At 34.6% G+C, this 13,004-nt stretch overlaps 1 protein-coding gene across 11 annotated transcripts in view; it reads left to right on the top strand.

Annotated features, from left to right (window-relative positions):
- The window catches only part of gphnb (gephyrin b), a 105,783-nt gene that overhangs the window by 74,098 nt on the left and 18,681 nt on the right, over positions 1-13,004 (top strand). For 4 of the 11 annotated variants that reach the window (XM_046836019.1, XM_046836023.1, XM_046836020.1 and 1 more), the window contains exons 9-10: positions 5,394-5,435; positions 8,166-8,240. The exons of 3 other annotated variants lie outside the window; for them this stretch is intronic. In XM_046836019.1, the coding sequence (XP_046691975.1) occupies positions 5,394-5,435; positions 8,166-8,240 (117 nt within the window). Of the gene's footprint in view, positions 1-5,393; positions 5,436-5,845; positions 5,940-8,165; positions 8,241-13,004 lie in introns of all 11 variants that reach the window. 4 more of the 11 variants (XM_046836022.1, XM_046836025.1, XM_046836029.1 and 1 more) reach the window with 3 other exon arrangements.

The raw sequence follows: 13,004 nt of genomic DNA, 5'->3' as shown, positions 1-13,004 counted from the left end.
TCCACAGTCAGTGTGTTCGTGGTGTAAAAGCTCTGAAGCATTTGTTACAGATCCGGGTGACAAACATCCTACTCATTTATGGTTCATTTCTGGTTAATGGGTTTAGAATGGTCAGAAAATCTTTAAACGAAAGTCAAGGAATGGAATGTATATTTTTACATTTTGTTCTTGAGATTATAATGTCTGTTTTCATTTTGTTGCTTTTTATGAACTTTAATGCAGATGTATATATAAATTAAAAAATTTAAAAATTAAATACAAATATTATTTTCCATATATCCATCTTTTGAGCTGTACTTTGTAACAACTATTTAGGACTTCTGCACAGAATTATTGGATAATTCAACAATTATAATTGTTGTATTAGTCCATACTGTGACCTGTACAATAACTGGATATGAGTGTAATATCTATAACAGCAACGACTGTAATGAGACTGATGTTATTATTATGCATGAGTCATTTTTGCTTGTAGGTCAGACATAGCCGTCAGCCTTTTACCCCAGATTAGCCTTCTTTAATCCAGGTGTTTTACACTCTCTGTATCACTAACGTTAAGGCTTTAAGTTGGTATTGATATCCTGGTACCATTATTTAGTCTATGAATCTTAATGCCTCTATTGTTTCTTTTTGATGGACATAATAAGCAGTGTTCTGCTTGAAAATGTTTATTTTTGTGAGAGTTATAAATATTAATTCCTTCCAAGCTTTGGATTTATTTTATACATTACTGCCAATGTTTGCTTTTCCCCCAAAATGAGTCATAATTTGCTAAATTAATTTATTATACACTTTTTTTTTTTAATTTTTTTTATGGTTTGATTGAAAATACTTTTTTATTTAAAATGTTTTGGATTTATTAGATTTAACCATTACTACCACTAAATATTCATGCTGTAATACCAATACTAAATTAAATGTAATTGCCTGGCATATTCTGATTAGCATGTCATAGTATTTGTTTGATTTTTTTATGTATTATACACCCTCTTGTTTTTTTTTCCTGACACTGCATTAAATTTGACATGAAAGAAATCATAATCTGCTTCTAAGATTCACCTCAGTTTTAATTCCCAAGTTTTTGGGGGTTAAATGCTATTGCTTGAGAGATGGCTAGATGCTAGTGAAAAATTCCTCCTGAATACCTCTACTCAAGAAATATCTGGCAACCTCAGAGGTGTGAATTACATGTTCAGTAGGTAAACTGCATAATCTGTGAAGGAAGCACAAAACTTAATCATATGCATAAACTGAGTCTAAAAACAGCAATTAAATAACGTTCCCCAGTGTGAGTATTGATGTAACTGTGGTGTTAAGGTACTGACTGAGAATAAAGCTCTTAAGGCAGTCCATGCTAACCTAAGACCAGAATATTCAGATAGACCAGAAGACAGGTTTTTAAAGCACAGAATGCTATAAAATAATATACTTGCCCATTAATAGAGTAATAAAGAAGTATCATGGCAAATACTGCAATTGTATTTATTTTCTATGAAACTACATTAACAATAAATCATTCCCAATCAGTAGTTTCTAGGGGTGTGAGGGTACACAAAATTCATGGTTCGGTACGTCACAGTCCGGTTTCATTTCGGTACAGTTAGGGGGAAAGAAATGCCAAACATAAAATTGTAGTTTTTATTAATGCCGTTTATTATTTTTTAACATTTGTGAACATCAAAGTTTAAATTTTTTAAACAATTTTAAATAAAATGCTCGCTTGATTAAACAATATATACAATTATATTGAAAAAAGAATAAATCAAATTAATGCAATACACTTTTTGATTATATTGAATGAATTGAGTAATCAATTAGGTTGACACAAATTAAATTGATTAAATACAATTAAATAAATGGAAAATTGTAATTAAATAGTTTACATTTGTTAGACCCCATTTAAGTAATACAGATTTGTGTGTCTGTGTGTGTGTGTGTGTGTGTGTGTGTGTGTGTGTGTGTGTGTGTGTGTGTGTGTGTCATACCTAATACCAAGTACCATGTGTTTGTTTGTTTGCTGTGAGCAGCCATCTTCAGTTTAGGCAACGGGATTTAGTAGGGCTCAAAATGGCCTTTACAAAGAACTGATTTTGTGTTCTCATCACATTTTCTTTTCGAATGTTTTTACATACACACATAAGGTTTGGGGGGGGTTGTCTTAGCTAAAGTTTAATTAGAGGCAGGTTTTGGTTAAAATATTGTGGTACATGTTGCTAAATTTATACATTTATGAATCATCACAAGATTCTCCTGCCCTCTGGCTACAAAACAGCCCAAACTATAAAAGATTCACCAGCATATTATAGAGTGGGTATAAGATGCTTTTTCTTATATGGATTTTTCCTCTAACTTGCTGACGGTGCTTATCGCCAGGATAAAAAAAGTTGACTTCACCACATGAGTCCAATTCTAACGATGCTTCTAATTCTAATAATGAACTCTAGCTGTATTTCAGGTGACTGTGTCAGCAAGGTTTTCTTCTTTGCAGCTTCGTTTTAAGAAGTTTTTTTTTTTTTTTTTTAAGTATCCTTTTGAAAGATTTTGGCAAATTATTAAATAGCCAGTTTATTCTGGTTAATGTTTTCTTAAAAGCTTTTTTTTATGCTGATGAATGGGTTTATACCTCATGTCACTAGATAGTAGGATATAGTAGAAATAAGTGCAGTTTAAAATGCCCAGAAATTACAGCTTTTTGCATTTATTTTAGAATAATATTTCTAATATTTTTGCCATATATTTGAGAATAGACATTAATTTTATTTAGATGATTTAGATTTATGATGAAGTAATTTCTCCTGTAATAAAGTCTTTTTTTCTGTAATATGGAGGTGACTGCTTTGTGTTTGCTGATGAAAATGGCAGAGGAAAAGGGCATGTTAAGTCATCTGTATTAAAGCATAGAGAGGCAGAAACAGCTTCTTGGAATGGAGCATGCTTTACTACTCTTTCTGTGCTATAAATCAGCCGGCCATAAAACCACTGAGAGTGCCAATAAATCCTGAAATACAATTCTGCAATGGTCATTTTTGGAACATTCTGAATCATAGAAAAACATGACTGTCTTTAATCTTTCACAGCCTTATATTAAGACTGACCTAATTCACTCCATTGAGAGAAATGTTAAGTTCCATGTTTCATTGTTTGATTTTTATAGCACTGATGCTCAGCCAACATTGACAAATGACCATTCCTTCATTCATTCATCATTCATTTATTAATACAGGGAATAAGCTTGCCGAGGCCTAGATCTAATGTAAAGTGATAGATTAATAGTTTGATGTTTTGATTTAAAACCTACACAATGTCTCTCTACCTCAAATCAATTAATCACATATGAAGCTTGACTCTTTAGTTATATGCTCTTAAGATTAGTACAAACCAAAGTACAAGTCAAAATAATCGCTCATTTACCTCAGCATTTAAAAAAAACGTTGCTCTCAAGGTTTCTGTCACTGTACGACACACTATAATCTTAAAAAGAGCATTTTATACAATAAATAAATATTATATAACCAGTTCAATTTTTACAGTTCTTGCTAGTTATGAATTTTAAAGGTATTATGCAATCCAACTATTAAAATCTGATAGTCTGAAGTCAAATAGTTTATATTTATCTCCTTTGTGTGCTAGTGTCTAAATGTGTTTGTGTGCTTACTAACTACTAACAGTGGGTAATTAAGTGCAAGGATTGCAAGTTATTTTTATGGTATTATTGAACTACTAAAAACTGTAGTAACTATACTACAGTATACTGTTAACATTATGCTCTATTGCATGGGTCGCCAACTGGCGGACTCAGGTCCGAATCCGGACCGCAAGATGCATCCAGCCGGACCGCGAAGCCTTTTCACATAATGAAATAAATATATGCAAAACAGTATTTTCTAATAAAATCACATTTAAATTAGACACATCAAGGTCAGCTCAGTAGAGCCGTCTGGGTCGTATGGTGCCATGGGTCGCTACTACAGTTACGATGCTCACTGGTGCTACGAACAGACGTACAGTTGTGTGTGCAATGAAGACAGCAGAGAGTGATGCGCAAACAGATGAAACTTTCAGTGAATGAGCAATACAATACTCAAAAATAAGGAAAGTTGATGCTGAAAACGAGATTTTTTAGATATATGGGTGGAAAAATACGCATTTATTCTTTCTGCATCGAGCTGTACGAGGCCTGTGTGACTCATTTGCTCGGAGGATGTTGCGGTTATCAAAAGTGGAAACATTAAACATCATTACGAAACTAAGCATAGACACTTTAAAGAAACTTACCCTCAGCAGTAAGAAGTAAGGGCACAGAAAATAAATGAGCTCAAAGCCCAGTACGAGCGATCTACACGGTTCTCTCTCATTCACTCACTCACTCACAGCCCAACAACGAGCATATGAGTGTTCACTGAGAAAACAGTGGATTTTAGAAAAACAGGCCCTTTCACATTTTATTTAATTTTTATTTGAGGTTATTGACATTTCTATTGATTCAAAGGAACTGTACAAAATAACAAATAAAGTGTTTTGCATGTTAAACTTTTTCCAACACTGGCACTTTATTTTTGCCTGTTTGTGTTTCTGAATGATATTACTGATGATGTTTTACCAATTCGACTTAAAGCATAGACGAGAGCAATGTTAAACATTAGATACATTTAGTTAGGTAGAGACAAAAAGTGTGAAGTTAAAATGTAATATATAATTCTGTATTTAAACAGTGAGGTATGCGTTCGTTATTTATGATCTGCAATCTCCGTTCAGCAGAAACAAAAGCACTTTTTTTTAACAGCTTTTTTCTTTTATTTATCTTTTTTTATTATTATTCATTTATTCGTTGTCCAAAGAAAATGTTGTCTACACTCATTTATTTAGTCTGGCAAAAAGCATTAATTCATGTTTTTAGGTATATAATTGTGCAGACTATTGTATTTTAAATAAGCATTGTCTAAATAATAAAAAAAATAATAATAAAATAGATATTATAATATTATTTATATATATATATATATATATATATATATATATATATATATATATATATATATATATATATATATACACATACATCACTTGTTGTACTCATGTTATAGCTTCAGTAATCTGTTGCATTTACTATTCATGTTGAAGATGCAGGCAGATATTGACAACTGTGATGGCAGAGATGTGCAGATATCCTGTAATATCCTAGATATCCTATACTGTGAACTTTTTTATATGTTGTTCCTCCTTTGAATGTGTTTAAAAGTGTTTTGCTTCACTTTGCTTTGGCTTGTGTACAGTCGGTAGTCCATCAGGCCTGCAGGGGACACTGTCTGTCTGAGTCTTGGCTTAGCTGGCTGCTCTGATTAATTGCTTCTCTTCTTTCTCCCTTCCCTCCCCCCCTCCTTCCTTCCACTCAGGCGAGGCTCCCTTCCTCCTCCTCCACCCTAAGCATTGCTGAGGTACCCCTGCATGATCCGACGCATGCCTGTTTCAGCCCCCGTATTGCAGTTTTTAACCCTCTGCCCAGCTGATTTATTCATCTGTCTAGTAGTTGTATTCCTCCATTATTGTCATGGCACTGCTCTGTCACAAGACACTCCTTGTGTTACACCTCTGCTTCCTGCTGTGTCAATATCACTCTCATTATATTTACCTCTATAAGGTTGTGTCACTAGTCCTTCCTTCTGTTACACATCTACTTTTTGCTGTCATCATCCCTTTCTTCTGTGAAACATCCACTTCCTACTGTCATCAGTTCTTTCCTCTGTTATGCACCTACTTTCTACCATCATCATCTTTTTCTTCTGTTACACTCGTTCATCTAGGTCTTACTTCTTACTTCTACACCACTGTTCTGTTTTGTCAACAGGTCTTCTCTACCTCTCTGTCATCTCATGTCACCAGCCCTTCCTTCTTGTTTCACCCCCCATCCTGTTGTCACATCTGGCTTTGTCACCTGTCAGGTACACCCTTATATCCTGCTGTCACAAGAAATTCCTTTTATCACCCCCTCAGTCCAAATGTCAGGTATACTCCCATCTATTATACTCCTCTGTTCTGTCCTGTCCTCCATCTGTACTATCTATGTGTCTGGTTCTAATTGGCCCTTTCTTTAAATGTGCCCCTCTGTCCTGCAGTATCACTAGCTCTTCCCTCTTTCCTGCTGTGTCACCTTCACTTCTTTCTTTCACATCTCTCTACCTAATCTTAGTTTAGTTACATCCCTTTTTGTCACCAGTTTCTCCTTCAGGTACACCAATTGACCCAGTTGTGTCACTTCCTTTGTCTATCATGTGACCAGTTTTTCCATCTGTTACGTTTTAAATAAACAATTCAGGTTAATTGTCTCCAGCCCCTTCTTCTATTACTATTTGTTTATTGTACTGCTGAAACCTGTATCCTTCTGGCACCCCCCATCTGGTCATTTCATCTTGCTTTTTTTCTTTAAGGTACACTCAATCTTGTTATGTTCAGTTGTTTCAGCCCTATATTCAGTATCATTTTACTGAATATAGTATCATTTGACATGCTTTTTCTTGTGTCACTATCATTTATGATATGTCACTCAGTAGTACTGTTACTCCATGTGCTGATTTTATTGTTTTATATATATATATATATATATATATATATATATATATATATATATATATATATATATATATATATATATATAATTTATGTCTCGTGGTGCATGATATGTGCTAAGAAATATGTCATTTTAACTGTATTTTTATCTTTTCTAAATCTAGTTTTCAAGTTTTCTAAAGGGTCTTGCAGATGCCCTTGCTACTCTTTTGGTTGAATAGTATTCTATTATTTTGGACATGATAGATTTTATCCATCTTTAAATTTTATTAATTTGAATTTATTTTTGTCTATTGTCTTCTTTGCATTTGTATGTCTGGATTTCTGGATTTTTTTATTTATGGAATCTAACCTGAAACACCTCAATTATAGGATTTATTGTGCATTATGTAATCTATAAATATGCAAAATAAGGCTTTAAGTGATCCAATGCCTATGGCAGAAAAGAGTACAGAATATATACTCTGATTGGACAGAACTATAAATAAACTTATGGCTGTTATGATGTATTGACAGCAAAACTATGAATATATTAGCATTAGCAAGGTAAATTTAACTGCATCTTAACCACACTTCTGCCTGTGCAGCTTGGATGTTGGTGTGTAATTCCTGTTGGTGTGGATTTAAAACGTCCCATCATTCACTGGAGTGCTACAGCAGTTTGACTTATCAGTCAAACATAAGATTTTAATTTTAATTTTGATGAATTTGGGTGAGGACTTCTTGTCTGAAATGTTTTTAAAAAGTATACATTAGAGACAAAAAGGCTTTTGTGCACTACCAAATACTGATTCATCTAATCATTTTTATTAAAAAAGAAAATAGATCATTTGCTATTATATTAAAACTAGCACATAGTATCCATCATGCACTTAGATTTTATAGAAAATGCTAGCAATTCTTTCAATTGTAGCTTATATCACAAATATACTGTAGATCTAAACAAAATGTTCACTTTTTTTATTAATCTAGAAAATTCAAATGTCCAAGTTACACACATTTATTGATACATATATATATATATAAAATGTAGTTTTAAAATATATTTAAAAATAGTTACAGACATGCTGCTGTGAACATGCAAGGAAAAACTGGGGATCAAGGAGAATGTTCAACAGTGGCCATAAAAGGAATGTAGAAGGCAAATGTGCAGATGATGGACAATTTCTGTAGTTACAGAATAAAGTTGGTGTCACAGTTTACAACCTTTAATTTTTTATGACATTTTGAAAAGATTTATTAAAAAGGAACGTGCTTCTAATTTTTAGTATTGAGACCTTAAAAAACTACAGACTTCTTTAAAACACAACAAAAGTTGATTTTTAGTTTTTAGTTCATTTTTCTTTTTCGTTTATTTTATTTTTTCAGTTTGAAGGCTCCTAGTGCAGCTGAAATTATTCTGTTTCTATTTTCAATTAACGTGTGTGTGCGCTTGTGTGCGTTCTTGTGTACATGTATGTTACAGTTTGCGTATGTGTTTTAGTACATGTCTAGTTCAGCATGCGTATGAAAGATGTGTGTGTGTGTGTGTGTGTGTGTGTATGTGTGTATGTGCATATGTGAGTGTGTGGGGTGAGTGACTATCCTGTGGCTTCCTCCAGGCCTCTCGGAGAGAGTTCAGGGCCCATCTGGATGAGGTCATCACGCTCAAGTCAAGGTACTCTACCTTGGACCAGGTAAAGAGATACACTCTCCTCCCTCCATAAGCACACACACAAGCACACACGCACACACACACACCAGAGGCAAATCATACACAGAGCTATTACCCTACTAAAACAGCTAACAACAAAACAGTTGAAACAGTTATCAACTAAAAGAGTGAGCGGATATGAGAATAGTAGACACTGACAAAAGTAATAAGGCATGCAGATTATGAAGGATGAACAGAATGAGAATATATGGATGTGATCTTACGAACTAGCTAACTTAGCCACAAAACAGAAATCAGCTAACCAAAATATCACACAGAGAATCATGCTACACACAAAACAGCAAATGCAGAGGCACTTAGCACTGAAATTACATTACAGAATACAGAGCAGCCACACAAAAACATCACTAATGAGATACTAACACAGAGAGTTACAGTTTATAACAGACGTCACCCTTGAACACAGTGCATTGAGCACATTTAAAGACAGAGAAATGCACATATAATCACAGACCAGCCAGCAATGCTGAACACGGACAAGTTATCACAGCTAATAGCGAAGCATGCTGATGGCTGTGACGGCTAATTAAAGACAACATGAAACAGTGAAGATGGCACTGCAAGGAGCTTTGCCATATCATTAGCTGTGTATAGCAGTATATTGCTTTAGCGTCCCTGATTTAATCATGAGCTCAGGCTAATGTCTCTGAGGAGTTTTGCATGATCTCCTCATGGCAAATACCTGCCTGTAGGTTTGAATGAGTGTGTTGTAAATGAGAGTGGGCATGTGTCTACGGTGTCCTGCGATGGACTGGCTTACCATATGGGGTTGATTCTCTTGTTTTGGCACCCACTGTTCCTTGGATCCAATGTGACCATGACCAGGACAAAACATGTACTAAAGATAAATAAATGAATGAATGAGTGAAAGAATAATAAGCCCCTATAGGCAGCACATGTAATATGATAATTTTATCCTTCTATTGTTTGGCCATAGTCTCTCAGTCATTAGTAAAATACACAATTTTCTCTTTTTATATATCTATACGGTGTGTATAAGTATTACATTACAAAAGACAAGTTAAAATGTTGTGAAATTTCTCTTTTAAATGTGTTAGTACATTTTACCTTTTCGTTTTCTTTCTGCCAACTAGCTGTCTCTTTCTCCCTGTCTGTTTATCTATTACTCTCTGTCTCAAACACTCTCATTTGCCCCAAATAGTGGACCTAATTTGTGTGGACCTCTTGAAGTTCACAAAGCCATAGTGTATTCCATTTCTCTACTTAAAAAGGTGCTGAAAAGGACCCTCTATAAAGCAAAAAGCACCCTGAGGTCACACTGCTTCAGACTAACCCTGGGTATGCTTTTTGAAAGTGCAGTCCATTAAAACCTTTTACATAATAGCTTATGGCCAAAAGTCACACAAATGCTTTCTAAAAATATCTCAGATGCCCAAGTCATGGTATAAGATTCTCTGTGATATAATGTCTGTTATAAAACACACAGACGATATCTGGACAAGTGTCTTACAGGTTTCCTTTCCCGAGATGTTTCTGCCAAATCGGATCACAGTATTTGGTCCATTGCTAGGACAATTGCTAGTTTCTGTCTGTGTGTCTGACCATTCTTGTAAGCAGTTATTGAATTGTTTTTCGATCATTATTTATCTCACTAGCACTTTAAATCACGAATAAAATCATGCTCATTGACTTCATCTATTAAAGGACTAGTTTAAAGGACTAGGACTAATTTCGGCGATTGCGTCTGTTGAAAGCAGCAACAGACACTAATTATGCTTGCCGTTGAGTAGCATCGTAGTTACGAACTTGATCAGTGTGGACTTGGAGGAAGACCACAGGAAGATGGGACTCTGTCTGTCTGTCTGTCTGTCTGTCTGTCTGTCTGTCTGTCTGTCTGTCTGTCTGTCTGTCTATCTATCTATCTATTTTTGTCTATTTTAACTTGTTAGTTGCCTCACAGTATAAAAATCAAGACGTCTTGGCTGATCAACTATATTTAGTGCCATTAGAACATTTCTATGATGTTCATGAATCATGTAGCTCAAATGTTTACTAAATATTTGGTAACTTTGTAAGCTCTACTTGTAGCTTACAAAGCTTACTTGACATGAGTATAGATGTGTCTTATGTAAATATTACTGTCATTTTACTTTATATGAAACACTCAGTGATGACAATTTAAATATTCATGACTGGCTAGGTGTCTTTAAATGCTCACTATAGTAATAACAGCAGTGCAGTTGTCTATTTAGAATTATAATTCAGTAAATAAGTTGTGTTTAAGTATTGCATGTTTATTCAGAAAAAGTAATACTTCACTTGAACTCTATAAGCCTCTATAATGTTTAGGAATATACATACTTTTCCCTGAATATGGGTTTACATAGGTGTTTAAAAGTAAGAGAGTAAAAAATTACTGCTTTACTTATACTTATGTAATTATATTAGATTATAACCTATAGTTCCAATAATATTTCATGAAGCTCTGTGTGCATGTGTATGCAAGTGTATGCATATGTCTGTGAGTGTATTTATATAGTGTGTTTATATGTGTACACTTGATTTTATTTAAATTGTGCAAATACTATAGCCAAGAATTGTCTGTGTGTGTGTGTTTGTGTGTGTGTGTGTGTGTGTGTGTGTGTGTGTGTGTGTGTGTGTGATGGCAGGAGCTTTTCTGTGCTTCCTTCATTTTTTTCTCAGCCTTTTTAATTCTCAGTCCATATTCATATCTGTTATAGATCTTTTTTACTCTGATACACCCCCCCCCACACACACACACACACACACACACAGATACCATCACTGCAGTCAGACATGAACACCTATTAATTATCTACTAATCAGTTAATTACCTGCAGATTTATCAATTAACTGCAAATCTGTTAATTAACTGAAAAATAATGTGTGAAATGAAGCATGGCACACCTCTCAGGATTGTGGTTAATAACCCTTCCAAGTCCTTCACTACAGCAGCAAAAACTCTATATTACAGTCCAGATACCTTTAATCCTTTTTTTTAACTCAAGCATGAAACGAGTGAATGTTTAGGATTTGCATTTTTGGCAGATTTGAATTGGATCTTTCTATAAGAAAGGCATTATTAATATGATTATGCTCTTTATCACAATAATTGTGACTTTAAAGGGTTAACAGCGAAAATCAGCATTTAACTTTTATTTTCTTTTTGATTGCTCTGAAAATGTCTAATATTTAAAATTGTTTGTCAAATAGTCAAATTGAAAAAAATTTATGTAAGCAAATGTCTGCTTTAGCTGAACCTCTTAATGATCTATTGGGTCACAGCGTCTTTCCCATGCAGTTACAAAATCTCCCCACTCTCTCTCTCTCTCTCTCTCTCTCTCTCTCTCTCTCTCTCTCTCTCTCTCATTCTCTTTCTTTCTCTTACTTTCTTGGCATAGTGTTTACTTTTCTGGGAACTGTATTTGCAAACACTGGCTAAAGAGAATCACACAGTGTTTGCGTAAAAATCATATTTAGTATTAGTTAACACTTTTCTTGTTTTTCCCTATGTTTGTATGGGTTACCTTGGGGTTCTCAGGTTTCCTCCCTCCCCAGGTGGATTGGCCATTATAAATTGCCCCTAGTTGTGCACAACTCTGTGTGTGTGTGTGTGTGTGTGTGTGTGTGTGTGTGTGTGTGTGTGTGTGTGTGTGTGTGTGTGTGTGTGTGTGTGTGTGCAGTGCCTAATATTGTACTGGCATCCTGGTTTGCAAGGTATGAAATCCCACCTTAACCGCTTAGTAACCGCTTTAGATCCCAGGGAAGACTGGCTAGGATAAAGTGTTTACTGGAGATGGTCAGTACACAGTTTTTCCCTCTGGGACTGTTTAGCAAAACTAAGTAAATTATCAAAATTCTCATTGTCATTTGCTTTATTCTTCCTAACAAGAAAACTATATCAATTGATACCCAAATGATGATAAGTAAAGATGCAAAATGGCATTACAACCAAAAATTGAAATTGAAATTGAACCAAAAATTGAACAGTCAGTTGAATGGAAACCCCCCTTTTCTGTGAACTTTCTGTGAAAGATATTGAGGTGAAATACTGTGTACACACCATCCACCAGGTTATGGTGAGCCAACCATGAGTCAAACATAGAAACCTATGTTTTATAGTCAGAAGTGTAACTCAGTCCCTGGAGCAGTCCTATTGCTTGTTCTCTAATAATATTTAGTGTAAAATGAATTTGGTGTAATATGAAATAAGCATTATTATAGTAATACCTATTCATAATGATAAGAATAAAATAAAATAATGAGCTATGGTATACTTTTTGGTGACATACGCACTGTAATGTTCAGATAAGGCAGCTAGTGGAACCATGACGTATATAAGAATGAATTAATAATTAAATAACTATACAAACAAATAGAGACTATGACTTTCTGTTGCATCTTTGCCAAATCAGTATGCAAGAACATTATGATAAGACGTTCCAAAATCACTCTCTACTTACTTAGCGCATGAATTGAACCCCTGTAACTGTAGAGAAAACAAATCATCTGAATTTCAAGTGATGATAAAAGCTTCTGAGGATTTTTTTCTTTTCTATGCACTTCAAGGTGAAGTACTACCTAACTTATTCCTTCTTCCTCTGTCTCTTTTTGTCTTTCTCTCTCTCTCTCTCTCTCTCTCTCTCTCTCTCTCTCTCTCTCTCTCATTCTCCCTCTCTCTTTCTTTTCCTGGCACTCTTTGGCTGTGCTCTGTCTTTTGAGTTGCCTCACCTTTGCGTTGTGT

Source organism: Silurus meridionalis, chromosome 23 (assembly GCF_014805685.1).
Source record: "Silurus meridionalis isolate SWU-2019-XX chromosome 23, ASM1480568v1, whole genome shotgun sequence".
Classification (NCBI taxonomy): Eukaryota; Metazoa; Chordata; class Actinopteri; order Siluriformes; family Siluridae; genus Silurus; species Silurus meridionalis.
This window is presented reverse-complemented; position numbering and strand designations above follow the sequence as displayed.